General features: G+C 42.8%; 1 protein-coding gene across 8 annotated transcripts in view; it reads right to left on the bottom strand.

Moving 5' to 3' along the window:
• The window catches only part of LOC108237997 (rho guanine nucleotide exchange factor 9), a 54,274-nt gene that overhangs the window by 8,319 nt on the left and 19,417 nt on the right, over positions 1 to 26,538 (bottom strand). For 5 of the 8 annotated variants that reach the window (XM_017419777.2, XM_017419781.2, XM_017419780.3 and 2 more), the window contains 7 exons: positions 11,881 to 12,060; positions 8,560 to 8,649; positions 7,326 to 7,526; positions 5,379 to 5,558; positions 4,885 to 5,117; positions 3,740 to 3,869; positions 2,182 to 2,313 (listed from right to left, as the gene is read on the bottom strand). In XM_017419777.2, coding sequence (XP_017275266.1) covers positions 2,182 to 2,313; positions 3,740 to 3,869; positions 4,885 to 5,117; positions 5,379 to 5,558; positions 7,326 to 7,526; positions 8,560 to 8,649; positions 11,881 to 12,060 — 1,146 coding nt within the window. Of the gene's footprint in view, positions 1 to 2,181; positions 2,314 to 3,739; positions 3,870 to 4,884; positions 5,118 to 5,378; positions 5,559 to 7,325; positions 7,527 to 8,559; positions 8,650 to 11,880; positions 12,061 to 16,759; positions 17,193 to 17,271; positions 17,596 to 26,538 lie in introns of those variants that run through there. The other 3 variants (XM_017419784.3, XM_017419782.3, XM_017419778.2) reach the window with 3 other exon arrangements.

Below are 26,538 nucleotides of genomic sequence, written 5' to 3'. Positions count from 1 at the left end.
AAGTGAGAGTCAGCTGTCAACATTAAACACAGTTTCTGATGAACTGACTCACCGATTAACAAATCACTGTTGGTAAAGTGCACTGGATCATCAGGTGCTTCTTCCAACAACACTAATTATTTCAGTGAACATGACACATTAGATGGACACAAGCCTTAGACACAAACTGAACATATTTAGTTTTTAGTTTCAGTTAACAGATAAAAAATGTCACTCTGTCTTCCACAGTCAAATCTTCTTCTATGATGTCTACGTTCTATGATGGCAAATTAGGGTCACTCAGCGCAACATGTATAAGAGCTCAGGTTTAAGATTACTGTCAAAATACTAACAAATAAAGTGTAAATAGTATTTTTAAGAATAAGGTTGAAATGATGAAAATAAAATTGTTATTTTGAGATTAACAGGTGACTCAAAACCAAACCATCCTTGGTGCAAAAGTCTACGATAACCCAGAATGAACTTCACTGAGTCACTACTCAATAAAGTACCCTGTACTTCAAAATTGGTTTTAATATTAAGCTGATTCTTTTAGCACATGCACAGTTATTTATGTTCGGTGATATACACAACTTGTAAATTATTTCTGAAATTTCCTAGCAGTTTAGGAGGCAGTGTGAGAACAACAATAATTTGTGTAAACTTCAGATCCATGGTTCTCAAACTGTGGTACAAGTACTACTGGTGGTACTCAGGATCCCTTCAGTGGCACTTGGTAGACATTTAGGTGTGGACTACTTAAAAGTTAAATAACAAGTTAATTAACCATCATAAGCTGAACTGCAATAAAAAGCTTAAAAACGGAGATAAAACTGAGTGGCTCAAGCAAACTAAAACTTGAAATGAAAGCTACTCAAAACAAAAAATGCAATGAAGAGTATTTTGAGAACCCCTCTGGAAACTGGAGTAGACGATAGTTATCTGATAGGGTGACTTAAATGGTGCCAGAGGAATCTCTACAGGACCTCTGAGCAGCAAAAAAGTGCAAAATCAGTGAAGACATTTGATTCAAAGTCTCTCATCTTCCTGTTCAGTTGCTGTGGGGCAGAAGAGGAAGAGTCAGGCGCTGTTCTTTTCAACAACTACACGGAACCAGCACACCTTAAACTGCACCCTTTGTAGTTCGGCCAGCTCTTTTATGTCACACGTGAACATAAGTTTGTAACTTTGTGCTGAAGTTTCACGTTACATTTCTCATACTGCTGGTACTTGAGGAGCTTCGTGTTTACAGCGGTGGTATTGGGTATAAAAAGTTTGAGAGGCACTGCTTTAAATGATCTGAGAGTATTTTGAGGTCAACAGTATGCGAGTATGTTTGAGACTCTTATTGTGAAGGACTGAAAGGATGTTCTGTGAGTAATGCTGTTTTGGTTGTCGTTGGAGTAGTAAAGACCACACCTTGGAATGTTGTTTTTTCTTATGAGTGGCCCCAAAAGTTGTTGTATTTTCCTGCACTGACGATGAGAAGAACACGCTTCTACTGTAGTACATACTGCAAGCTGGTAGAAGCCCTTATACATGTTGTACTATAGATGTAGGATACATGAAAGATGTGCAAAATACTGAAACTTATCATTAAGAACATCTTGTTGCTAAATCCAGATGCTTTAAAGGCAGGAAATGTTCAGCTAAAAAAAAAAAAAAATAGAAAAAACCTTATATTTACTTGCCTTTTTTTTTCAGTTCTTATCTTTGTAGCGATGCATTTGTTGCTCCTCTGTGTGTGTGTGTGCGTGTGTGTGTTAATGCAGTTATTTGGCCTCTGTGCGTGTTTATGTCTAAGTGTCTGTCTGCATTTGTGTCTCCATCTCGGTGCATGCACTGAGTCCAGCGAAGCACAAACATTCGTTTGACAGACAGGATAACAGCCCAAGTGCATTAGAGCCCAAACTACCACAGCTCCATTTTGTGAAATGCGCCGAGGATTTGAATGTGTCTTCCCGGAGGACTGGTGTGTCTCATCCGGCATTATGTAATCTGTTTTCAACTCCTCGCTGAGGTTGCATGAAGTCACACTGTCTTCAAGGATCACTCATACCAGCCATGTGATACAACAACTTTCAGGAACACAAACTGGGGATTTATTAGAGCTGCCAGCTTGTTTTCACCCAACAAAGTCTGAGAAATAAAAGGCAGAAAATGAACAAAAAAAAAAAAAAAACAGCGAAAGAAAGAGCTTACCTTCTTACAAAGTACCAGCTGGTGATCAAAGAGGAAGAAGACTCGCTGCTGGCTGCGTCCGTACGGTTGATAGATCCATGACAACTCCCCGGTGTAGATAAGCTCCGAACTCCTGTCTAAGATATCATCTCCCTAGACACAAACATCGACAGGCTTGAATAAAAAGGACACTTGTACTTGGTGCAGTTACAGTCAATTTACTCGTTATAGCTGGATGTACGCAGCCTTTGGAAACAGTTATGTAACAGCGGGGTTTTTGTGGCTCTGATGAATCTTTTAGAAGTCTGAGACATTAAACAAAATATTAAATTATTAATTATTTTAAAGCCATAGTGGGCAAAACAGACAGAAAAAAGTAGGAGATTAATCCTCATAGATGTATAACTTTAATTTAAGACTAAATATGTTAAGAAAAATCATTTTATTGACACTTTATTTTGCAAATTTGTAATAAAATAGAATAAGATTTGGTATTTGCCCATAATTTTATACATACAGAATCATAAATCTTTATGGCAGTTTCTCCTTGTGTTGAATGGTCATGATGATTTATTGACTCTAAGCTAAAATCATCTACAAAAGGCATCAAACAGGGCAAGCTCCCGATAGAGATTATCCCCCAAATCATCCCTTTTTATTCTCTAAGAAAATACCCCTTTTTGTCCGGGAATACTACACCTCCTTTGCTTTGCTGCTGTGCAACAATCTCTCTAAAAATCTGTTGTGACAATTTCACCTTGTGGTTGGAGATACGAAGGCAAGGCAAAACATATCAGAGGACATTTTTTTTATCCAGTACACGGCACAGCAAAAAAAAATAGGGCTATCAAGCTGCACTGTAGGGTAACAATGAATCAGATTTTTGTGGTGTGAATTTTAATAAACATTTTTTTTTCATTTTTATATGATTTCCAAAAGGCCTCCCTGGCTTTAAAAAAAGTGCAACATTGCATCAAATGATCACACCTTTAAATGAAAAGCTTAGCATTCCTTAAAGGAATGAATATCAAGTTTTAAACGAAGATCGTGTTATTCTGAGAAATAAAGTTATAGCCGTTTTGATCAAATCTTGAAAATCCCATTGTGAGCAATCGCACTCGATCATGTGAGATCTCTCACTATCTGTTGATGCTCGGAGAATGTGTTATGGAAGACTCTCAGCTACTACCACGTCAAATTTGAGCTCCATATTTGGAAAACTGACTGCAGTAGATCCATTTATGTGTTAGCTAAGGCCTATTAGCTGTGCTCACTTTGTTGAATTAGACTGACTCCGAAGGTTAATCAGTTGTAGATGCACTGACATCCAATGACTCCTTTCTCAGAGTTTCAATAAAATCTGTTTCGTGGTTAATGAGATGTCCTGCTAACATGACAGACAGACACACGCACAAACAGACACAGGCAAAAAAACTTTACCACCCGCCTTCGCCTTTTGGTGTTTTTAGTGTTTGACAATATGCTAAAAGTTCACCTGGATGTCCAAAAGTCTAAACGTTGAGAAGACATTCACAGTTTGGACTGAGAAACTGTTTTTTTTTCCTTTTTCTTCACATACCTCCCAGTCGAGAACTGATGCTTGCCACTGGGCGATCTTGTCGATGTTCTCCAACCTCCTCTTCCTCTCATTGATCTGCTGAGTGACGTTCCGCATCACAGCCAAAGCCGCTGCCACGTATCGATAGTCGCTACAGACACAAAGTGTACGCAATTACTCCAGAGTGTTACGGGGCAAAGTTATAGCCTTGGAGGGCGGCCACTCGGAGACATATAATGTTGCGTTAGTGAATGATACAGATCGGCCTATTAAAGATAGTGGTAATAAACTGAGGTAAGTCCATTGGAATACAGTCAAATTAGCACGCAGCCTATTTAATTTGAAGCAGCCATCTCTTTATTCACAGTTAAGTCTGACAGCGTCTATGCTAACTGTGCTGGATTTATCCCTCTGGCTTAGATGTGCTATGGATCCAATCCGCACTTTGGAGGCTGACATGTGTGTGTGTCACAGTGTTGTGCGTACAAGTGAGACAGGCCTATATGTGGCAGATTCTGCGCAGCTCTCTAACAGCGAAACACTGAGATCTGGCAGGCCTTTCTGGCGGAGCTGGCACCTGTCCCTCTCTGGCTGAGAATGCTTGGTTTGTGAATGACCTGGAGCTGGCGGAGGCACGCGGAATTACTCGCACTATTTTATTTTTTTTTCCCCCCCATGCGCTCACACGCATGAGTTTGCACAACTGGATGCTCGCTTCTGTGCGTGTGCATGAGGGCGCACGTGCAAATGTTTACGGTTCGCGCTCGGCTTCCTTAACATTCCACGCCGTAGTTTAAAAAACATAGAATTATGCTCACAGCACGTACCAGAGAGAGCTTCAGTTCGTATTATATTTGTTCAGTGCCGTGTACACATCATCGTGCACTGCAACAAAAGTAAAATGAATTGCTTACAAATTGCAATATTTTTCTGTAACGCGAACAAGCTGATTTAACAGCGCAGAACAACATTTGTTTCAGTGCGTGCATGAATAATTACCACGGCGGAGAATAAATCCAACACCTGCAAGAGCTGCATTGCAGCACAATGCATCTTAAACACAGTGATGCATCAGTACCAGATTCTCCTTTCCGCCCATAAATCACCGCAAAAAACGACAACAAACATTATGGATTAAATGTCATCTTGACCGAAGCGCACCGTACCTGTGCTCCTGTGCAGTGTACTTAAGAAGCTCGGCCAGCTGGAGAGGATATTTGCAGATTTTCTGGACCGGCGTGAGCAAGAAGCCATCTATGGCGATGTCGATCATTTGCTGGAGGAGGCGGCAAGCCTCGAAAAAGTGCTGGTACCTGCCGTCCCTCATCAGTTTGCTCAGCTCCATACAGGCGTCCAAGTGGTTGTTACAGTATTCCGAGTAGATCCAAAAACCATCTTGCTGCGATGTAAAATACAAGAGATTTGTGATCGGACAGGATAATGGGTAGAATGATTCATTTAAAAAAAAAGGAAAAGGAGTCCCTATCTATGCCGGTAATTGGTAAAGAAAATTTAGACGTTATCTCGTGGCACCAATTAAATTTAGCTCAGGTCTTGAGATAACACAACAAAATTATTAGCTGCTGCAGTTGGACAAACAGTGGGATTTAGTCTTTTCTTTCACCTCCCTAAACAATGAAATAAGCAAAAAAATACTCACGTGTTCTAAAAAGCACGGCCCAATTTCAGAGAGGTGCGGATCCTCTGTGTTGTACTGTTTCTCCAGGTCTCGAACGAAACCCATCTGAAAGCGGTAAATGTCCTCGATGTTTCCAAAGATAACCTTCAGCTGGTCGTCATTGAACATGTCCACACGCTTCCTACACTGGCGCAGGTAACCCTGCAGCAACACGAGAGGCAGCTACCGTCAGGCTAAAGGTCACGGAACGTAACATTCTGCGGAAATATCAAGATGTCAAGTAATCCAAGTAATCATATTCACTGATTTTACATTTCTCCAGGTGGGTAGCGTTTTTTTCTTCTTTTTCTTACGATTGATTTCTGAATTAAACACTGTCTCCTACATGACAGGCACCGTAGGAAAAGGTTAGGACAAGGAATGGTGATGCAGAGTGCAGCGTGCCAGCACTGGCTGGAAGGTGAGGAGGTGAAATTTATGCTTTATTGCAACTATTTTTAAACATTACACCTCATCCACAGCACAAACAAAGGGCATCCAAGGATCACAACAGATGATGAGATAAGCAAAAATGTGCATGAGAAAGTAGTAGACTTATCTGATTCTTGTGTTTTGACTGATACACACTCATGATGCTGCTGGAACTTTGGAAAAAATTAGCCCTGAACTAGTATTACCCAGTTAGTAGATACAGAAACACCAGTATGTTGTGTTGGTGTTGTTACCATCAATTCTCCTGTTTCGATCTTTTCTTTTGCTCTTCTTTAGTTGCTTAACTTTTGAGCAGTACAACCTGTGGGACGGCGAACCTGAGGTCTGACAGATGTTGTCGTTGAGACATGGTGCAGCGTGACGCAAGTTGTCGTAAAAAGTCCACGAGATTCTGCAACGCTTGGCGCACAATAGGCAAATTCTCTGTGCGTGTGGTCTGTTCTGGATGACGGAAAGCTTCACGACTCATGTGGGTTCAGACCATGTCCCCCACTTGTGCAGTTTGACCACCTGGACCCCCTGTAAACCCTACAATGTAACCCCTAAATCTCTGTCAAGGGCTGGCAGTGCTGTCCAACGTGTCTGCGAGGCAACCTCCGTGTCTGATGACCTTCACTCACTGTTCTGACTGACTGCCAGTCAGAACCACTCCTGCAACTACTTGATAACACTATTACTCCACTCGTGATGCTGGCACTTACACCCTCTGGTGCCCGTTCTGGATGTGCCAGCTCTTTCTGTGCGCATAACTGTTCACAGAGTCACAAATGTTAGTGCCTCTGCAACGCTAGGCTGTAACTGTGTTGTGAACAACTATTTATACTTCAGACTGTTGTTGTTAAATGTGCTATATAAGTAAAATTGATATTGACATAACTTACATTATATTAGAGTTGAATAATTTTGTTAAACTGTTTAAATGCTGTAAAATGTCTCTGCTGGTACAGAAACAGAAATTTGCTAGAACTGATTAGAAATATGGTCTGAATATTAGTACAGACTGGGGTTTTATTTAAACTAAGATGTTAAATTAGGAGGTTTTCTGAAAGGCTCTTAAAATCATCCAAACAATCAGCAGTGAGGATGAATTTTATTAGGTGTGAATTTTGGTTATACGCTCTCACATATTTCATCATATACAGATAATAAAAACCGCAAAGACTATTGTGTAAAACTCGCGTATTGTGATTTTGCATCTAACATATAGAGCAATTTATCAGAACTGTTTTTCAATCCAGAGTGGAAAAAAAAAATATGCTGGGACTGTAAGTGTGAATGTGGGAGTGTTACAAATTCTTAAAAGCATGAAAAAAATGCTGCTTTGCATCTTACACCTGCTTCAGTTCAATCGTTTTCTTACAATTTACTACCTCTCTGCTCTTAATAACAGTATCGAGGTGCAGCCTGGAGAAGCATGACACACTGGTGTGTGCGCGTGTGTGTGTGTGTTGTCAGATGTGTGCACATGTTTACTACCTCACAGATGTCCTTGAGGTGTTTAATGTAGTGTCTCTCTGTGCTCATGATCTCATTGATGACGTTAGCCCTCATCTGGTCCCGGTTTTGGAGGGGCGAGCCCAGACACAGGCAGTCATTGGTTGGATCCAGGTGCCCGTTCTGCACCTCGCTGGTCCCCTCGACCGGCTCTGCCCCGCCGTCCTCCTGGTTCACCCACAACTGAGGACAAACACATTCAAACACACCCACACACAAAGCCACTCGATGAGAAATGTGCTCTCTGCAGCTTGAAGTGCATAAATCTGATGAAAAGCAGGTTTCCGTGGACAGATTCAAACATAATCGCCATTCTTTTTGCTTTTAGGTGTTAGTATCACAATATTCTCACAGCTTATTCGCACACACTCCCAAATCTTGCACAGGAGACAGTGTTCAGCATGAGCATGAATGTACACACACACACTTACACACACATACACCGAATTCATGAACTAATCTCACGAACAAACAGGTTGAGAAAGTTTCTGATCCTCTGGACAAGAACTCTCGTGTCATAAAAAATATTTACCAGTTTAATTCCCCAACCTGTGTCCAGTGTGTGACTCACAAAACCTCGCCGATCACACATAATCGCCTCGCAAGAACGTGCACTCTCCAACACACACACACACACAGATCCACACACAAAGCTTTTTCCACTCTCACTCACGAGAAGCGAGTGTGGTTTCAGATGCCCAGCAGCCCACACCTGATGACACACAGTTTGCCAGGATAACATCAAAGAACCGACGGGTAGGATGCCAAACACAAGATGGGAAATGTTGCGCCGCAGACAAGCAGAGTGACAGGTGGTTGAGCACTGACTGCAGACGAGAACTGGTAGTGCAGCGTTAAGACTGAAAAAATCGTCAGAGTCAATAGTAAATAAAGTACTGAGGAAAAGGATTCCCATTTGTAACAAAGATCGCCATTGGGATTTCGAAAAGTAATCCTTTTGAAAGTCTGATGTGAATAGATTTGTTGAATTTGTCTGTGGGTCATTAAGAGTCACACAGTCTTTACTTTTGACTCCTCAGTTTTGCCTCTCTATCGACCCCCCCCTTTGAGGAATGATGAGATAACGATCATGGGCACATTAATGTTTGGGAATGTCGAGGGAACGCTGCGTGGACAGACCAGAGCGGGCGGGTGAGCGGGCAGGCTGGATGGGTTGATGAAGCTGGGGGAAAAAAAAACAAACAAAAAAACGCACCTTTGACGTGGTGTTTTGGAACCGTGGAGTTGCTATGGGGTTGATATAGAAAACCTGTTTTGTTTGGGGCTGAGGAGGGTGGGGTTCCACCTTGGAGAGAGAGAATGACAGAACAGAGAGATACTTTTTGGTTGACAGTCAGTCAGCCGGTCTGCGCTGCCCTCTCAGGAGTGAATATGGAAGGATGGACAGGTGGGGATGGCCATGAGAGGTGTCAGGAGCGGGGGCTGGGGGGGAGGGGTACTTCTACTGTGGGAGAACTCCAGCAGGTCTCCCTACCTTTGAGTAAATAATCCTTCTACACATTTACAAACATATATGTAAGTAGTCTTAGAGTAGTAACATGTCTGATCAAGTGTTTTGAGAAAATAAACAATAAAAATGACTTTAATGAGATCTGTTTGTCCTCCCTCGCTTACTCATAACATATGAATATAGAAATATTCTGTCATTCAAAAGCTTGATTTCTGTATGCACCGATGCCTTTACTAAAGGTACATCCTTGACTTATGTGCAATGCAAATTTCAAATCATAATTTTGTGAAATGTGACACGTTTTACTTCCACAAAAAAAAAAAAAAACATAGATCCAACATGGATATCAGTGTTTCACAATGCTGTTTTAAATGACTTGAGATTAACTTTAAACCTTCCGAAGAGAAATGTGAAAACCGGATTTTGGAGTCGAATCTTTAACATGCACTCATCAGCCATAACATTATAATCACCTACAAACTTTGTGTAGTTTTCCAACTCACAACTATAATCGTTCATGTTATGGATTAAAAGGTTTGTCCAGAAGCGTGTGGTACCAGGACAGGGGGACTGTGGGGTGAAATCTAGGGCTGTGTCATATACAGTCAAAACTAAGGAATACAGAAGAACTACATTTAGGTCCCCCAGGGTACAATTTAAACTTTTGTACCCTTAGGGACATCAAAGTAACTATGTGTACCTCTATGAGGGACCTGAAAGGTTCAGGTACATTTATGTTTCCAAGTAGTAAAAGATACATGCATAAATATATAAGTACTAATTGCAGTATCAGGAAATTTGAACACATTACACCCATTAGATCTCTGCGCTGGCTTCCTGCTGAAAGCAGAATCAATTTCAAAGTCCTGGAACTTGTAAATAAAATATTAAATGACCTTGCACAACAATATATACAATACAAGTATTTGATTAGATTTGTATTAGTTGTGTGTGTGTGTGTGTGTTTAAATCACATTATTCAGTGTGTGTGAACACCTTTGAAATTTAAGATCGAGCTTCAATCCCATTTAGGGAAACTTCATAATGAGTAAAAGACTGACGAATGATGGCTCAAATGCTACCTCAATTATTAAGGTCCATGTCAGATGTTAGGGAACCGGGACAATTTGATCAGAAATGTTCAAATGGAACAATTCTTGTTGCCGTTTGTATACCTTTTTACGAGCCCCTTTTTGTACCCTAAGATACCAGAGGTATATAACTGCTCTCTATAAAGTAAAAATTGCAAGGGTACCAATAAGTACCCACCGTTGAGAGTACAAAATCAGTACCTTTGTACCAATATAACTTTTTGTGTCTTAAAACAAGTTTCATACCACCATATAAATGACATGGTGTACTTACATTCCCTAGAACATATTGAGAGTGGGTTCACATTAGTCACAGGCTGACACACGTAGCAGAGCACCAAGTTAAAAGCAGAGTTTGCACATGTCAGCTGGTGCATATGATGCAGAGCCCGTTCAGAGCCAGCGACGAGAGCGGCACCTCGACCATATGGCTAATACACACATAATCCAGTTGTCATATCCGGCTATGTCACGCACCATCGCACCAACGAAAAGTAGACCCGGTGAGGGTTAAAGCGCGCGTCTCAGCCTCCGGAAGCTCCTTCAATAATGCGAAAGTGGTTTAAGAGCAAGAGGACGGTAATCCAACACAACATAATATGTTTTAAAATGTGAAAGAAAAATGTCACCGCTACAGGCAGGAACAAAACTACTCGTTTCACTCGCTGAAGGGAACCACCACGAAGTACAATGAAGCAATAAAGGCAGTGAAGGAGGAGACACAAGCAGCTATATGTGTGCACAAAAAGTAAACAAATGACTCAACAAAGCGCTGCTGCATTAATCGCTACGTGCGCTTAGAATGATAGGAGGACCGAGCGCTTTTTGAAAAGACCGATGTTGTGACACATTGTTTGACTGAGGTTTTGATGCCTACACAGATGGTCTTTGTATTTTGATACGTTTGTTCTGCCGATCTTTGGGTTTGACATCGTTTTCATTAGGTGGCAGTGGATTGATCAGAAATGTAGGATTTGACAAAGAGCTAAAAGTTTAAATGACTCAATAAATTCTCAAAAACAAAAGCCACAACCAAGCAAAGTTGAGCCACTTTCTTTCAACCTGGTGACGTCTCTCTGGTGCAAGGCTCGTGTACCGACATATTCACACCGTCATCGAGCACAGCAGGTCACAGAAAATAAAAAAGGAAAAACACCCCTTATTTGTTTGCACTAATAAATGCTGCAACCTGCAAGCTGCAATCCAGGATTAAAAGTTTAGGTTCTCCATCTATATAGAATTTTTGCTATATTGTCAAAAATATTGTTACCGCAAATGTCCTTGAGAGATTCTCATATAATTTTAAGCCTATATCACCCATCCCTAGTAGAGTCTTTGTAACTTAGGCTTGCTTCCTACTAATTTGTATTGGGGGAGTTTAGAAGCCAGATGAACAGCTTGCTGAGGCTCTTTGTCATTTTTCTTTCTTTCTTTCTTTATTTATTTATTTATTTTTTTCTGAGGGGGCTGCAACTATCAGGGGTGTGTGTGTGTGTGGTTGTTTTGTGAAAGGTTTGATTGGTCTTCAAAAAATTTACAGTGCGTGACAAGTACCCAAGTAACACTCATATGAGTGGCAGGATGTTGTTTTCCCCAGCAGAACATCGTGTCCTAACAACTACTACTGTAACTGTAAGTGGTCATAATGCTATGGCTGTGAATTCTTTAAAGCTGAGGTCCACCATTCAACAGAGGCTCAAATGGAAAACGATTTGAGTAAAAAAACAAAAACTACTGTTGGTGTGATGATCCAGTGTTGGGCAGGAGTTGAAGATGATGCCGAACTAAAAGGAGGAGCTCATTAGGGTCTCTGTTTTACTGTTCTTGAACAGGAAAAGCTCAGCTAAACCATGTGTCTGCGGACATGAAGGTGTTTTTGTTGTTTTTTTTTCTGTGCACGTTCAGCCTGCGCTAACAGTTCTATCTGTGTGAGGGTATCTGTTGTGTCTGTGGCTGTTGGCTGCTCCTAACTCACCCGTACAAAGCTGGCAGGGAACCATCCTTCCTCCTCGTCAATCTGGCCCCACCACCAGTCTTTGTTGGAGGCGTCCAGCACCTTGATGACATCACCGGCCTTAAACGCCAACTCCCGATCCGCCATGGTCACGTGGTCCCATACCGCCTCAGCGTTGACAACCGAACCTCCACTTATCAACTGAGGACATTAGAGGGAGAGACAGGGCATTTCCTTTTGTTTTATTCTGATTACATGAAGCCGCAGCTGTGCAAACAACACTGAAAACAGGAGTGAACAGTCAACATGTAGACGTTTCTCAGTGAAAGAAAGGCTCATCCGAATTTTAACACTATTTGAATCAAATTTGAAACTCATTTTAACACACTAACACGCTCCCGTTCTGGCTCCTGTTTGTGTGAATGCTTGTTGTTAAACCCACTCAGATTACTAATTGATGCAAACACACACCCTCAAAGCAAGGGTCCATTGGCAGTTTAGGGACTGCAAAGCAAATAGAACAACACAACGGCCAACACAGTACAACAAAACAAAAACAACAACCCAAAAAAGGCAGAACCATTAGAGGAGAAACAACACAGTGTTCAGGGACACTGTACCAGTCTCTACATAGGGATGTAATTGACTCATTATGACATTATAATAATTACAAATGTTAATGTAATCTAAACACTGTGAAGCAAACAAATGCGAAGGGATAACGTCTCTTCCTTTTTGCAGTAACTAGAGCTTGTTGTCTTATCTGCAGAACAGTCCTCAACAAAACATGGACAAATGACTCATCACATCTAACTGATCGATTACAGAATCATGAATAAGTAATGAGAACATCCTAAAACGTCGCAAATAAGCATTTACACCGGGCGGCCGTATGAACACGTGCAAACACAGCGCACCAAATGATATGCATGACTCAGGTAGAAGCACTGACGCCCAGCAGGGCGATGAGTATTCTTTAGAGGACCCAGAGGACCTAAAGGTTGTTCTCATTAAAGAACACAAGACAGCAGACGATGTTCCAGAGACAGACCCGGGTCTGACATCACCCATCCATCTACAGCTTCGCCATCCATCACACTGACGACCGAGCTTCACGGCCCTGACAGCCACACACCCGTGCATGCATATACATGCACACACATGAGCGGGCACACTTTTATATCCGTATACATTAACTTTGTCCGTGCATTCCTGGCATATTTCCTAAAACTGCCCCCCCCTACAGTAGTGTCCATCAGGATTCTGCAGTCCAGAGCTAACCATGCATTCATTCCCCGGGGCTGTGGACAGAGCAGCCAGGGCTAACCGAGCCTGACAGGTGACGCTTAAGCTCTAGGTAAAGACTTATCAAACACCTGGAGACAAGGATGTCACATGAATAGGTATAAAATTAGCTGTTTTCTCTTTATTTGGGTCCATGTATCCAGTATGTTATTATATTTAATCAACAAAGCTGTTTTTTCTTCTGTAATATGACATGGTTAATTTCTTATTATGAATTCTAGTACAAAATTGGTTTTATTTCTAATGAACATGCAGTTTGGTTTTTTTTCCTTTCTTTTGGGACAAACAGCAGATTGTGTGAGTGTTTGCGTTTGCCTGTATTCAGCCTGAGACTCAGCAGCTCCCACTGCCCTCCACAACCTGTACACAAGCCCACATCCGTGACGCCTCGCTTGAGACAGCTACAGAAGGGGGGGGTGTAAACCAATCAGGGCCGAGGAGGAGTGAGCACAAGGAGGGACGGGCACGCTTGGAAGAGAAGGAGCAGCCGTTGTCATGGTGACAGATGAGGATGCTTCACTGGTATCGACAAGACGGTGGGATGAGGCAAGGACACTTCAGGATGCACCAGAATATTGCCAAATTTGGGTGCCGACGGAAGCCAACACGAACAAAAGCGTAGCTGCTGGGTGAGGGCGATGTTAATTAAAACCTGTTGCACTTAGCTGCAAAGGTGGATGACCGCCTTGGAACAACCTAGCAGATTGTATTTTATCAAGTGTCACAGTGGAATCAGAGCGAAGGGGTAACAATGGCTGTAGATTATATCTTAGAGCTCTCCACTACAGTAGTAGGGGAGGATTATTGCAAATCATGTGTCATGCTGTCATGGAAACAGGGACAATCAATTGTTCTCAAAACATTTTGAACACATTTATTGGAAATTGAATTTTACTGAGAGGGACTTTTGATGAAAACACAAAGTAAGAGTAACTACTGGGAGTTAAGTTAGTTTTAACGTGATACCAGGACTTGTGTGGGAACCAAAGCCACAGAACAGATGAGCGCTGGCTCTGAAGTCAGTTTGCTTCTTGCTCTTCCACCCCTCCCGCCGCGCTTCCACTCCAATTTTTTTAACCCCATTCACAACCGGCACGATCTCTCGAGTTCCACTCAATCGACTGTAGCACAGAAAATCATACCAGAGAAGGAAGTGGGATCAAGCATTTACACCCAACGTTCCTCCCATCCACGTTCTGTCCTCTGCCTCATCCCCTTCCTCTCCCAAATGAGATCAGCACTGCCCTCTCTGAAATATTGCATCCCCCCCCCTTTTCCGTTCACATGTCTGAATAAATTAAAAGCATTACATAATCAATCTTCCTCCATCCTCCTTTAGAGCCCCCTCGCACCTAGCTTGATCAAATGGCATACAGTAATCAGCCTGATCATCATTACCTGTCTGTCCACCAGCTCGCATCGGTAAAGTTACGCTGCAGCTACAACATCAAAAATCTGAGGGCTCAGAATCAGCCAAAGCTGTATTTGGGTCAATGCAAATAAATGCAGACAAATCTATCCCCCCCTGTATAAAGACGTATCTGACATCTGTTTCATCTTTGAGCACAGACATGGAGCCTGACAAGTCAATATGTAAGGACAGAAAGCTGATTCACTTGCTTGTATCATCTTTGCAGCACAACACATCAGCATTCACTGCACTGGCAGATCCACTGCATTCCAACATCCTCCTGTCTCTATAGCCACAGCACAGCTGCACCAAAGCACCTATAGCATCCCCGAGCAAACACACACACACACACACGCAGACCTTCAGCCAGCCTTACCATGTTTGTGGCATGTAACTGATCAGAGAGTGTATTCATGGAGAAGCCTAAGCTCATACGATCATGATAATCAAATCCCTTTAGGAAGCTGCCGAAGGCGTTGGTCCTCCGCTACGAGCTCAGCCCGGGAGATGTCAAGTAAGAAGAAATGCTGTATTTCCCGAAAAGAGGTTCCTCTTTCCGACGCACCGAGTGAGTTTCGCGGTCTGTCCTCCCTGTGTCTGCCAGCCCTCTTATGTAATACACATATACCCCAAGTCTGGGAGCCAATCAAAGATGCTCTGCTCGGAGCCGGCGAGAAACACACGCACATCCTCACACATCGCCGTGGTCTCGCTCACACACATCTGCACACTGACACCTCTGGCTGCACGGCACGCAGCAGAAGCTCTGTTAGAAGGCACCTGCCCTGGAGGGACTGCGGATGTGTGAGCACTCGGGGATGTGCGGAGGTTCTCGAGAGGTAAAGAAGAACAACGGAACGCACCCACTCGGGATACTTCCCCCTACACACACACACACACCTGACATGCTTACATGTGAACACACATCTGTAAGTAGGTTATCAGCGTTGGCTGCGGCCACTGCAGCACCCCCTTTTCGATCTCCTGCCGTTGTGATCATAAACATACGACTGCTAACAGCCCCGCGGGGTCTCAGCTGTTGATGCCACAGCGATGACAACACCAGCCCACATGCCGCGGCATGTGACGGAAGTATCTGTGTTCATGATATGCGCCGAGCATACAGCGTTTAGCACTTAACCACACACATGGAAGAGAGCGAGCACTTAGCATTGAGAGTGAAAGAGCACATAGGGTGTCTTAAAAAGATCCTAGCTAGTCTACCTCTATAAATAGGACTGTCATGGATGGCTCTGGGACAGGCTTTTAGCATATCTATTTCTGAGATTCATACAACATTCATAACACCTGCCTCTGATCCTTTTATAGCACTTTGGCACTGAAGCTGCGAGAAAAGAAAACCTTTCTTATTCCATCACCAGCTGACGAGCCTTTTTTTCTTTTTTCTTTCTTCACTTATGCCCCGGAATAAATATTAACGTATAATTACACGTCTCTCATAATAATCACTACAAATGAGCGCCACTGTGCAAACTGCAGGGGTGGGAATATTGGGGGCTGTGAAATGGGAGCTGAGTTTAGCAGAATCTAAAATGGGGGAAACCTGGAGAGATGGAGGCCCTTCCTTTATTAGGCCTAGCCCTGCCTGCTGTCGGTTACTGCTCAGCTGAGATCACAATGATCCTCCAGAGTCAACACGGACCGGCGCAGGGCCTCTCACTCGCAAAGGCTATTTGCTACAAATATCACATTAACTTCTGTACAGAGATCACTGCACAGCTATTAGCTGCCATATTGTGAATGTGACTACAGAGGATCATGACGGGAAAGGGAAAAAAAAAAAACACAAGCCCTGACGCAGATGGAGGCTTAAAGATATGGTGTGTTTTTTGTATCTAAAAATCTAAATGTTACAGAATAACAATGCACATAGCTCATAATTCACAGTATGCAACATGGGGGGAGGGGGGGGGGGAGGAAGAGATCGACGCTAGGGGGGAACATGTTTGGGGCTCTATATGAGGTGGGGAGGAGGATAGGAATTTCCAGTCACCACAGAGAAGGTAAGAGCATCACAGATCCGGATCATCTCCAAGCACCACTAAGACAACACTTGCTATCACAGACGGTGACAAGACATAACGAAGGTTTGGGGAGAGGGTGGGTGGGTGAGGTGGGTGAGGGGGGAGAGAGAACAGAAATACATGATTAGGTTGTACCAACGTCATTCATTGCAACGCGTATCCGTGATGGAGCGCCGGGTGTCCCCGCTCTGGACCAACGCGCACCGCTTTGCTCTCCTCTCCGGTACGAGAGCGCGGCGCGCTGCTGCGAACCGGGCCCCAAGCGCAGATCCATTAACAAGTACCGAGGATGAACATCAACAGCACGTTCACGAGCACCAGAACCGCGATCACCGTAAACACCGCGCAAGTCTGGACGTCCAAGGCCACCGTCATCGTCGTCATCGTGGATGGCGCAGCGCTGCGGGCCGATGCTCGGGATTTGCGGGGCTTCGGCTCTCTCGGAGCCCGCGTCTAGACGGGCAGCTTGACAAAGCGCGCCCCTTTCAGAAAACAAATCCACCAAAACCGATGACGGGCAAGAAGAAATGAGAGGGGAGGGTGAACAAAAAAAAAAAGAAGAAGAAGCAGAAAAAAAAAAAAAAAAAAAAAAGATGTCCCTACGTTTCTTCACAATTCATAAAGTCACGGGAAGAGATGCATCATCCTCACCATCATCATCGTCATCAGTCTGCACCGCGATTTTCTCCCCCCGCTAGTCAACACCTGCCGGTGCTCTCGCCTCTTCCCCTCCTCGCCGAGCGACACTCGGGGCCAAAGAGGCTGTCAGAGCCAACGGGAGAGAGGGGGGCTGCGCGCAGGCTGTCCGCAGCTGCCGAGCAGCCTTCCGCTGAGAGACGAGCTGCCGCGAGCCGGAGAGGCGGTCCTCCACTCATCAGAGCTCTGCTGCTGGACCACCGGCTTCAGACATCACCCACAGCTGGGGGAGGGGCACCGCCAGCCCCCCCTCCTCTCTCTGACTTACACCGACCACTGAGTCCACAATCACAACCTCATTCATCCCCCCACCCCAACCACCCCCCATCCACCCCTCCATCTAAAAATACCACGCTGCTGCCGGGATGATTTATGACTTATCGTTAACAGCTCCATTTGGACAAGAGGAAAAGCAAAAAAACAAACAAAAAAACAATGGCTCCTCCAGGTCCTCGCAGGCTGATCACTTCATTGGCAGGATGGCAGCTTTCGTCCTGATTTGATCCGTGGCATCACATCAATCAGCTTCATGACATCCAACAATATCTGCTTTATATCTGGTGCCCCCCACACATTTTATCAGCAGCTCTACACCAGCTACAGCCAACACTTCACTAAACTTTTCTGAAGATTGGTCACTGTCTTGCCGAATGTACTTGACTTAGATCAGAAAAGGATTAGCACCAAAAAAAGAGTGGAAATACTCTTTGTCACACAGAAGATAAGTGGCTTTTTTGTCTCGAAGTGCAAAAAAAATGTCATTCCAAACAATAACGTTGCAATTTCTTCTTCAAAATAGAGAGAAAAAAGTGAGAAATTATTGTTATTATTATGCTTATTAGGTTAGAAAATGTAGCATCGATTAAGGCTGCTGGTGGCCCTTCAACAATGGACTAAGCAACTCTTTTTAATCTTTGTCTCTATGTTTATTAAGGGTGCCAGTGAATGCCCCCTATTACTCTTCAGTCATTAATCTTGCTTTTCAGGTCACATTTTTTAATTAGCTGCACCCAGGGCCGGCCTGAGGTTGTATGGGGCCCTGAGCAGGGTTTTACTTGGGGGGGGGGCTAACAATCGAGCCAATCGCTCACTTGTCACCACAACACCACTGACACCTCCTTATGTTGTCCACGCGTCATCAAATCAATGTGCGGACTTCTGTGTGTGTAGCGCTCCCATAAAGTCGCGGTGGAGTCAGCTGGAACGGCTAAGTCCTTTTGGAAAATTATCAGTTTCTTTTTGAGCTGCAGAAATTCATGCATTATTAGGATTAAATTATGACTCTGACAGCATAAATCTAAAAAAAAGTATATTTTTGTTTAAACATGATTACAACCAATGTAGATCAGCATATCTTATGTGGGTAGTTAAGTGTTCTTGGGGGCCCCCTGCTGGCCTGGGGGCCCTTATGCGTCAGGATGGCTATAGCTACTCCTCTGTCAGCTTTGACAAAAACACGTTAAAATGTGTAACTTGATTAGGAGTAGTGAACTATAAATTTTGGTAGCATTATTGTACAGCTTAAAAAAAAATTATCAAAAAAAAGATGAAATTTTTCCCACAGGCAACAATGGGACTTTGTCCATCTATACATCCATTTTCTTTTTAGCCGCTTGTCCATTCCGGGTCGCGGGGAGCTGGTGTCTGTCCCCAGCAGTCACTGTGTGGGAGGCGGGGGACACCCTGGACAGGTCACAAGTCCATCGCAGGGACACACAGACAAACGAGACAAACACCCACCCTCTCACTCACACCTAGGGACAATTTTAGAGTCACCAATGAACCTAACATGCATGTTTTTGGTCTGTGAGAGGAAACCAGAGTACCCGGAGTAATGGGACTTTGCCAATAAATAAATAAATAAATGAAACCTGCCCACTTTGGAGCTCTATGGCTCAGACATACTGTCTTTTACAGTAGAAACATCATTCAGAGTTTAATCGGTTCTGCGAAAGTTGGACTTCACATGACCGGACTGGCATTTTGATGTCCTTAATATTTTTCACACAATCACAGGTTTAAGTTTTATGTTTGAAGATTAAACTACAGACTGTTCAACTCTGAGTGTCGAACGATGTCGCTCAACTGTTAAAGTTGTCTAAACTCACTGAAGAGTTTGTTTGCAAAACTTTTCCTCACACCTTACAGAAACAGATTTTTTTTGCCTTGTCTCACGCAGTGCCTTTCGCTGCTATAGGACGTCACGGCTTGAGTCCACAAATCCAAACTTCCACTGACTACCACTCTATCTGAGCTGTTATCCCTTCAAAACTGGAAGTGAAGGGTCTTTTTTAACTTGTCAAATCTCCTTCAAAAAAAAAACAAACAAACACTGTAGACACATAAAAACTGGACTGGTGTGACAACCAGACTCTTCTGCTGCTTACAGACCAGGAATTACTTCAATACAACTTGAAGGGACTGGTTGTTTGAGGCTTAAACTTAGTCTGCGTTTCCGTCTGCCTGGCTCATAAAACGTTCCGTCACTAATTATTAACGTGTTTTGTCTTTTTTTTCTTTATTCTCACTGAAGCTCTAAAGTATCACATCCCCTTTTTTGTTTGTTTCTCTTTCCTGTAGTTTCTTTAGAGAAACGTTTCTTTTTAATGAACTGGATTAATTAGTTGGCAGGTTTTCACTGACAAATGTGAAATGAGAACCCTTCCTCTTGTGAAACTTGAACAAAGTTTTTCTTTTTTCTTCAAGATAATTACATCCCCACCCCATGGAAAAGAGGGAGAAGTGGAGTCAGGTTTCCCACCACAATGCTGCCGCCTAAAGTCAGCTACAAAGGAAAAAAACTTTAAAAAAAAGAGAAGCTACAAGAGGCCTTCGGAGATGTAATCCTATTGTATTTTGAACAAATTACGTCACACACTTAAAGACTTTAGGAAAAGGAGTTAACTTGTGAACCAGTGGCATCACGTCTTCTTTAACGTGCTTGATTTCAGGATTTCTTTTAGATGACGGTGTGCTTGAAAAGAGTAGGTTTGTTCCTTTTTTTTTTGTTTTTGTTTTTTCCCGAACAGTGCATCAGTCTCACGGTGTTTCGAAAGTGTGGAGCACATACGGCCGTCCTCCGACACAATTTAAAAGCCGTTTTGCCAGCTGACAACAAAAACATAAAAATATGTGAATGAGAGCAGCACTGCTGACAAACTGGATCCATTCGGAGACAATATATGTCAGCAAAAAGACTAATCGGGTCGTAAACAGACGTAAAGGGTCGGCAGAACGCAAAGGCGACATTTTGAAGTAATGAGCATTAGCACATCAGGGTATACATAGTTACATTTTATGAGCTATTTTTGGCAGACTTTAACGACATAGCTGATAAAATCAAGAGCAAGATCTAACTCATTTTAATGTATGTGAACAGAACCGTGACCTAGTTCCTGTTTAGTGTACACTGGAATTTTGTTATTGTTGTTGTCACTTGCATTTAAAGTTTCACGAGAAAGGTTTTGGCGTTATATATGTATACACATATATATATATGCAAGACCGAATTTATTTAATGATTTTTTTTTTGCGCTTTTTAATGCCAACTCAAAATGGAAGAGTGGCTTTACGCGCCGCCGTTTATCACGGACGGACATTTACGGCTCTCCGAACAGATATCCTCCCATCATCGCGGTCGCTGAAATCCCCTCGTCAAACCAGTGAGGCTTCGCTGCACGTGTGGAGCTGCTGAGTGGGGAACGGAAAAAACTGCAGCTGTAAAAGACGTGTTAACTGCAAATCCACAGCAAGACATACAATATGAAACATTTTCCCGATTTGATTGAGTTCAAATAAAAAGTACATAGAAGCTATAAAACCAACAAACAAAAAATGATCAAAAGGGATCATATTTACTTGAACTTGACTGGCAATTGATGATTTAAAAGGCAAAATTTACCAGAAAATAAAACAAATCAAATGTAGAAAATTAGTAATATGAGTTTTAACACGGAGAGACCTGGCTTGCAGTTTTGGACGCAGTAATATCTGAGTGGAAGCTGTATTGGAATTAAGAGAGGTAAACAGAATGAGCTGGACTGCATGCATCTGGTTTTGAACAGGACCTCTTTGCCTCTCTGTAGAGATGCGACGACTCACAGATGCACACGTGCGCGGCTGGCAGAGCCGCCGTGTGCCGATACAATTTTGGGATTAAATCTAGACGGACAAAACCAACACAACTTTGTAATGATAAAATCCGAACAACTTAATCCTGTCGGTGAAAAGTCTGAAAGCAGGTTTACGAACGGTTAAAAAAAAATAACAGAAAAGCTGAAAAGGTATATATATTTAAAGCACAGATCCCCTGTAAGCTCTTCTTCCAGAGTAATTCCTGTTGTTTACAATGTATTGAGATTAAAGGCTGATTTGATTTATATTTAATCAAGTTGCTGGTGGTGTGGTGAGATACGTATCTCAACCCTAATGCCTTAAAGGTGACTTCTGTCACTGTATAATAACTGAACTGAATTGAGCTGAACAACTGTGTTAATGACAGGTGTTTTCAGAAGTCTCTCTTTCCGCTGCAAAACAAAGCATTTCTCCACATTCGGCGCTACCTTATCGTTGACTTATTTCACAATTTTACAAAGTGATGAATTCCTTCAGAGTCAGCAGGTGATAATAATCATTTGCTTTCATTTTTTTTTTTTTTTTTTACTCCCCCTCATGTGTGTTGACTCGATTCAAGGCGTTCCGTTTGTGATCCCACTTTCAAAAAATTCCAACTCTTTTTATTTAAATCGAGACCGTATCGTGAATTAGATCTGCGAAAAGAAGCCCGTCCGTGCTGGGAGGCAGTAATCCTGACATGCCCTTGACCCAGAAAGACAAACTGACCCAAACTTGACTAAAGAAACAACTCTTAAACTAAGTGACTATTTTCCTGAATGTCATACAGTCTGAAAAACCAAAGAGCTTCATGACAGGAATGAATAATAAAACATCTGATTAGGAGCCCCTCTGACCATTCCTGCAGCTGTTTATCTTTGCTCAAAGACTGCAGCGACGGCTATCTCAGCTTGCTTTGTACGAGTACAGTTGTGGGTTGACATCTTTGGGCAGCAGTGTGACTGTTTGGAACATACCAAGCATATAGATGAGTCCTGGCAAAGCGGATTACCCTTTGGGGGTGTTCGGAGAACTTTTTTTTCCTCTATGTTTTAACACTGTTCCCCCTCCCTGTAAAGACGCTGCTGTTGGAATCAACCGTTAAAGCTGTGGATCCGAGCGGAGTACAGCTGATGTCTGTTTCCAAGCAACATTTCAGGGCCGCCTTTCAAAACCTAAAAGGGGGAGAGGGTGCTTGGTATTCACGATACTTCCCGTGAAGGGCCCCTTAAAGGCTCCGAGGTGTGAGTGACAGGACAAAATAGCCCCGGTTCCCATCAGATGTACGCTCTCTACCACTGGCATGCAAAAGCGCCACTGTGATACTTAAAGTGAATATAACACGTGAACAGATCCCAGGCTGCAGGTCTTGTCCTGTTGCTCGGGAGCCGTACCTGTTGGCAGCGTATGAAAAGAGCACAAGTTGGTCAAGGAAGAATGCTTGAAAGGGAATACTGAAAGTGTAATCTGGTTCTCACACGCCCGAACCAGCCATCACCTGGTTAACCATCAACAACACACACATACACAGGAGGATACTCTTCACATTCACCTGAGAGCTTTGGAAAAGACAAAAAACAACAAAGAAAAAAGAATAGACCACAGAAGAAGTTCAAAGGAATAACACCAAAGGAGTGCAGTGTATCAGTATTTTTAAAGCCATAAATAATTTCCCAGGCACTTTCTGCACATACATGCTGGTAAAAGCAGTGGTTCCAGAAAGCCAGGCTTTCAGTGAGCAGAGAGCATCACAACCGTCCTCAAACATGCCCCCCCACGCTTGTGTCTGTGTGAGACTCAGTGAGCAGATTACATAACCCTGTCCTACCTCTGTGGGCTCCCTCTCCAATCTCCCTGACATTTAGACAACAAAGGTCACATCTGAAAGTCTAAATCTGCTCAGACACCAACGCTAATATACTCATACATATACAGAGGAGAGAACGAGTCGGTATAAATGGTAGAATTTCTCCCACCAGCAGAGAATCCTTGGTGAAATGAAACTTTCCGAATGCAGAAGCGACACGGATGCGGCTGGTTCATGAGCGACTTGATTCATGGGAGCTTTACTTCGGTAGGCTTTTGTTGTTTTGACATTGTGGGAAGTTTTCATTAATTAAATAACAAACCTGTTGTTTCTCGGTTTGATCGTTGATCTAAATCAGGCAAATTGTACTCCTAACGTTATTACAACCTCGTAAAGTGGGTTGCAAAAGTATTCACCTCCTTCGGCATTCTCTCAAACATTTTGAATTTGAATATGAGTAATGGACCTATGCAGGATTGGTAAAAAAAAAAAAAAAAAAAAAAAAGATTAGGGTAAAAAATGTCTTTGTAATAATGCAAAAAGGATAAAACTGAACAGTAGTGTGTGTATTTGGTCTCACTCTCTTCCTTTGAAGCTCCTACCTTCAGAAGCCACATAATTAGTTAAATGAGCTCCGCCTGTGAGCAATCAAAGTGTCAAATGAGCTCCACCAGTGCAGCACCTCTAAGTAGTGTGATTTACCACTGAGCAGGAGACAGTATGAAGACCAAGGAACTCTCCACGCAGGTCACAGACAAGGATGTGGAGAAGTACAGATCAGGGAGTTATTAAAAAAAATGATCCCAAACCCCGAACATCCCACGGGGCACACTATAATCCATTATTAGAAAATTAAAAGCTTGCGTCACCACAGAAAAAAAACACTGCCTAAAAAAAATAAGACAGACTGAAATTAGATAAAAGGCATATTGGCGACGTCTTAAACGTGTGTAAGAAGGTGCTGTGGTCATATGAGACTAAAACAGAACATTCTGGCCATCAAGGAGCACACCTAACATCATTCCCACAGTGAAGCAGGGTAGTGGCAGCATCATGATGTGGGGCTGATTTCACCAGCAGGGACTTGGAAACCGGTCAGGGTTGAAAGAGAGCTGGATGGCACAAATATAGAGGAAACTCTTGAGGAAAATCTATTGGAGTCTTCCGGGAATTTGAGACCGGGACGGAGGTTCGCCTTCCAGCAAGACAACGAGCCGAAACACACGGCTGAAGATACTCTCTACTGGTTTAAGGACAAACAGTTAAAGATCCTGGAATAATAAGCCCGGATCACATTTCAGCTGGGAAACTCTGCTATGATTTAAAGATTGGTGTAAACAAGCGACGCCCCGCCCATGCCATCTGCAGGACGTGTTTGCGACCTACTGTAACAGCAGAATCCAGACGGACAATAAAAACAGAAACTTTGTTTATTGAATTTTGGGTATTTTGTCTTAAGCCTGATATAATGCCTGTTACTGCAACCACAACGCTAAACTCACAGGATCTTACCCTTTTTCCCCTCTTATGTAAAAACGAACCCTGAACTCAGGTCATGGAAGCAGCTGCTGTCTCCTCACTCGACTGTGACAGCTGCTGCAGTGCAAATCGGTCAAAGTAAGCCAGAGGGAAAAGTTAGCAAAAAGCTAACAGAGGCCAACCTAATGTCACCAAACTGGACTCCGGCCAGACCTCAAGTGTCCAACAATATCCTCTTAATCAATATCACAAATGTGTGCACAAAGCCCTTTCCTTGGGAAAGGTTAGCACTGTGCTATCAAGTGTCACTGTATTTCCATAGTAGATGTTAACACGGGGCCACAAAAAGCTACTTTGGAGGTGCGTTTAGTGAATTTCTAGGAACTAAAATTATTTTTTAACCTACAGGTTACCTCCCACCACTCCCCACAAGCTCTTCAAAGATGCTCTATGCAAACTAGAAAATCTAAACTAAAATCATCTTCTGTTGAGAAGTTTTGATCAAACCTTGAAGTTAAAGTTAGGCGTGATCTCGTGCAATACTGCGAGATGTCACGCTCAGAGTATGTGTTGTGAATGACTCTTATCTACCAACATATTAAATTTTAGGTCAGTATCTGTAAAAACGACTGAACTGTAGTCATTTTTGTGTTTGATAAAGTCGATTAGCTGCGGTGGCCATTTTGAAATGGGTTGACGTTAAAAAGCAATCAGTTGTACATGAACATCTAGTCATTACTTTTGCAAAGTTTCAACATAATTCATCCAGTGATTAATGAGATATTTTGCTAACAGACAGACAGAGTTGACTACAACAGTTAATGGCAAAGTTTTAAACAAGGATCTTGTGCAATCAGTTCGCCCTAGGAGTATGTGTTGTGGTTCAGTCTCACCTACTGCTACATTAAATTTCAGCTCAATATCTGTAAAAAAAACTGAGTTCTAGCCTTTTTTGTGTTGGTAAAGTTCAATTAGCTGTGGCGGCCATCTTGGATTGGGTTGACTTTAAAAGGTAATAAGCTGTAGATGTGCATCTAGTAATTACTTTCGGAGAGTTTTTTTTAGAATTTGTCCAGTGATTCATGAGATATGTTGCTAACAGACAGACACACGGACACACACGCACAAGAACATTATCCCATACCTTTTGGCGACGGGCCATAAAAATAATAAGTAATGAAGCTCTACATTCCCGCCTACAGTGTGTGGGAAACAATGCTTGCTTACATTCAAGTTGGTGCAACGGAAATATTTCAGGAGAACGCACACCCGGTTAGCATTATGTACCTTTTCTGAGTAACAAAATGCGGAGTTCATAACAATCTGTCAGAAAAAAAATAAATAAATAAATCACAGCCGATGTCTCATTTTCGGACAAAACATATTATGAAAGCTTAAGGTGTCTTTCAGCGCTCTCATGAAAACAAAAGCGGGACAGATCGTTGTGCAAAGGGTCGTAAAGTCTGGGAAGCGGCTCTCCTCCTTGTGCGCGTGCACGTGTGACCACACCTGTGCAAGGCCCAGTGGCAGCGAGATCCAGCTCCTTTCTTGATACAAGCGAGGGTTGTGTGTGTGTGTGGTTTTTTTTTTCTTCAAGAAAAACAGGAGGGGTTGAGAAACACTGACATAAAGTGCTAATATCCAATTTATCACCCAGGGCAATATCCTTTTATAATATTCCGTAATATCCTGGTGGAATGTAAGCAGGAAGTTTGGCCACTTTGAAAAGCATCTGTGCGCCACAATGTAGGCAAGAACTGACAAGCACGGTAACCTTGAGACGATCACGTTCAAGACCTTTCTTGCTTAGCTGGGCACGGCCG

Source organism: Kryptolebias marmoratus, linkage group LG9, assembly GCF_001649575.2.
Source record: "Kryptolebias marmoratus isolate JLee-2015 linkage group LG9, ASM164957v2, whole genome shotgun sequence".
NCBI classification, from domain to species: domain Eukaryota; kingdom Metazoa; phylum Chordata; class Actinopteri; order Cyprinodontiformes; family Rivulidae; genus Kryptolebias; species Kryptolebias marmoratus.
The sequence above is the reverse complement of the archived record's forward strand: the minus strand, read 5'-3'. Positions and strand labels throughout refer to the sequence as shown.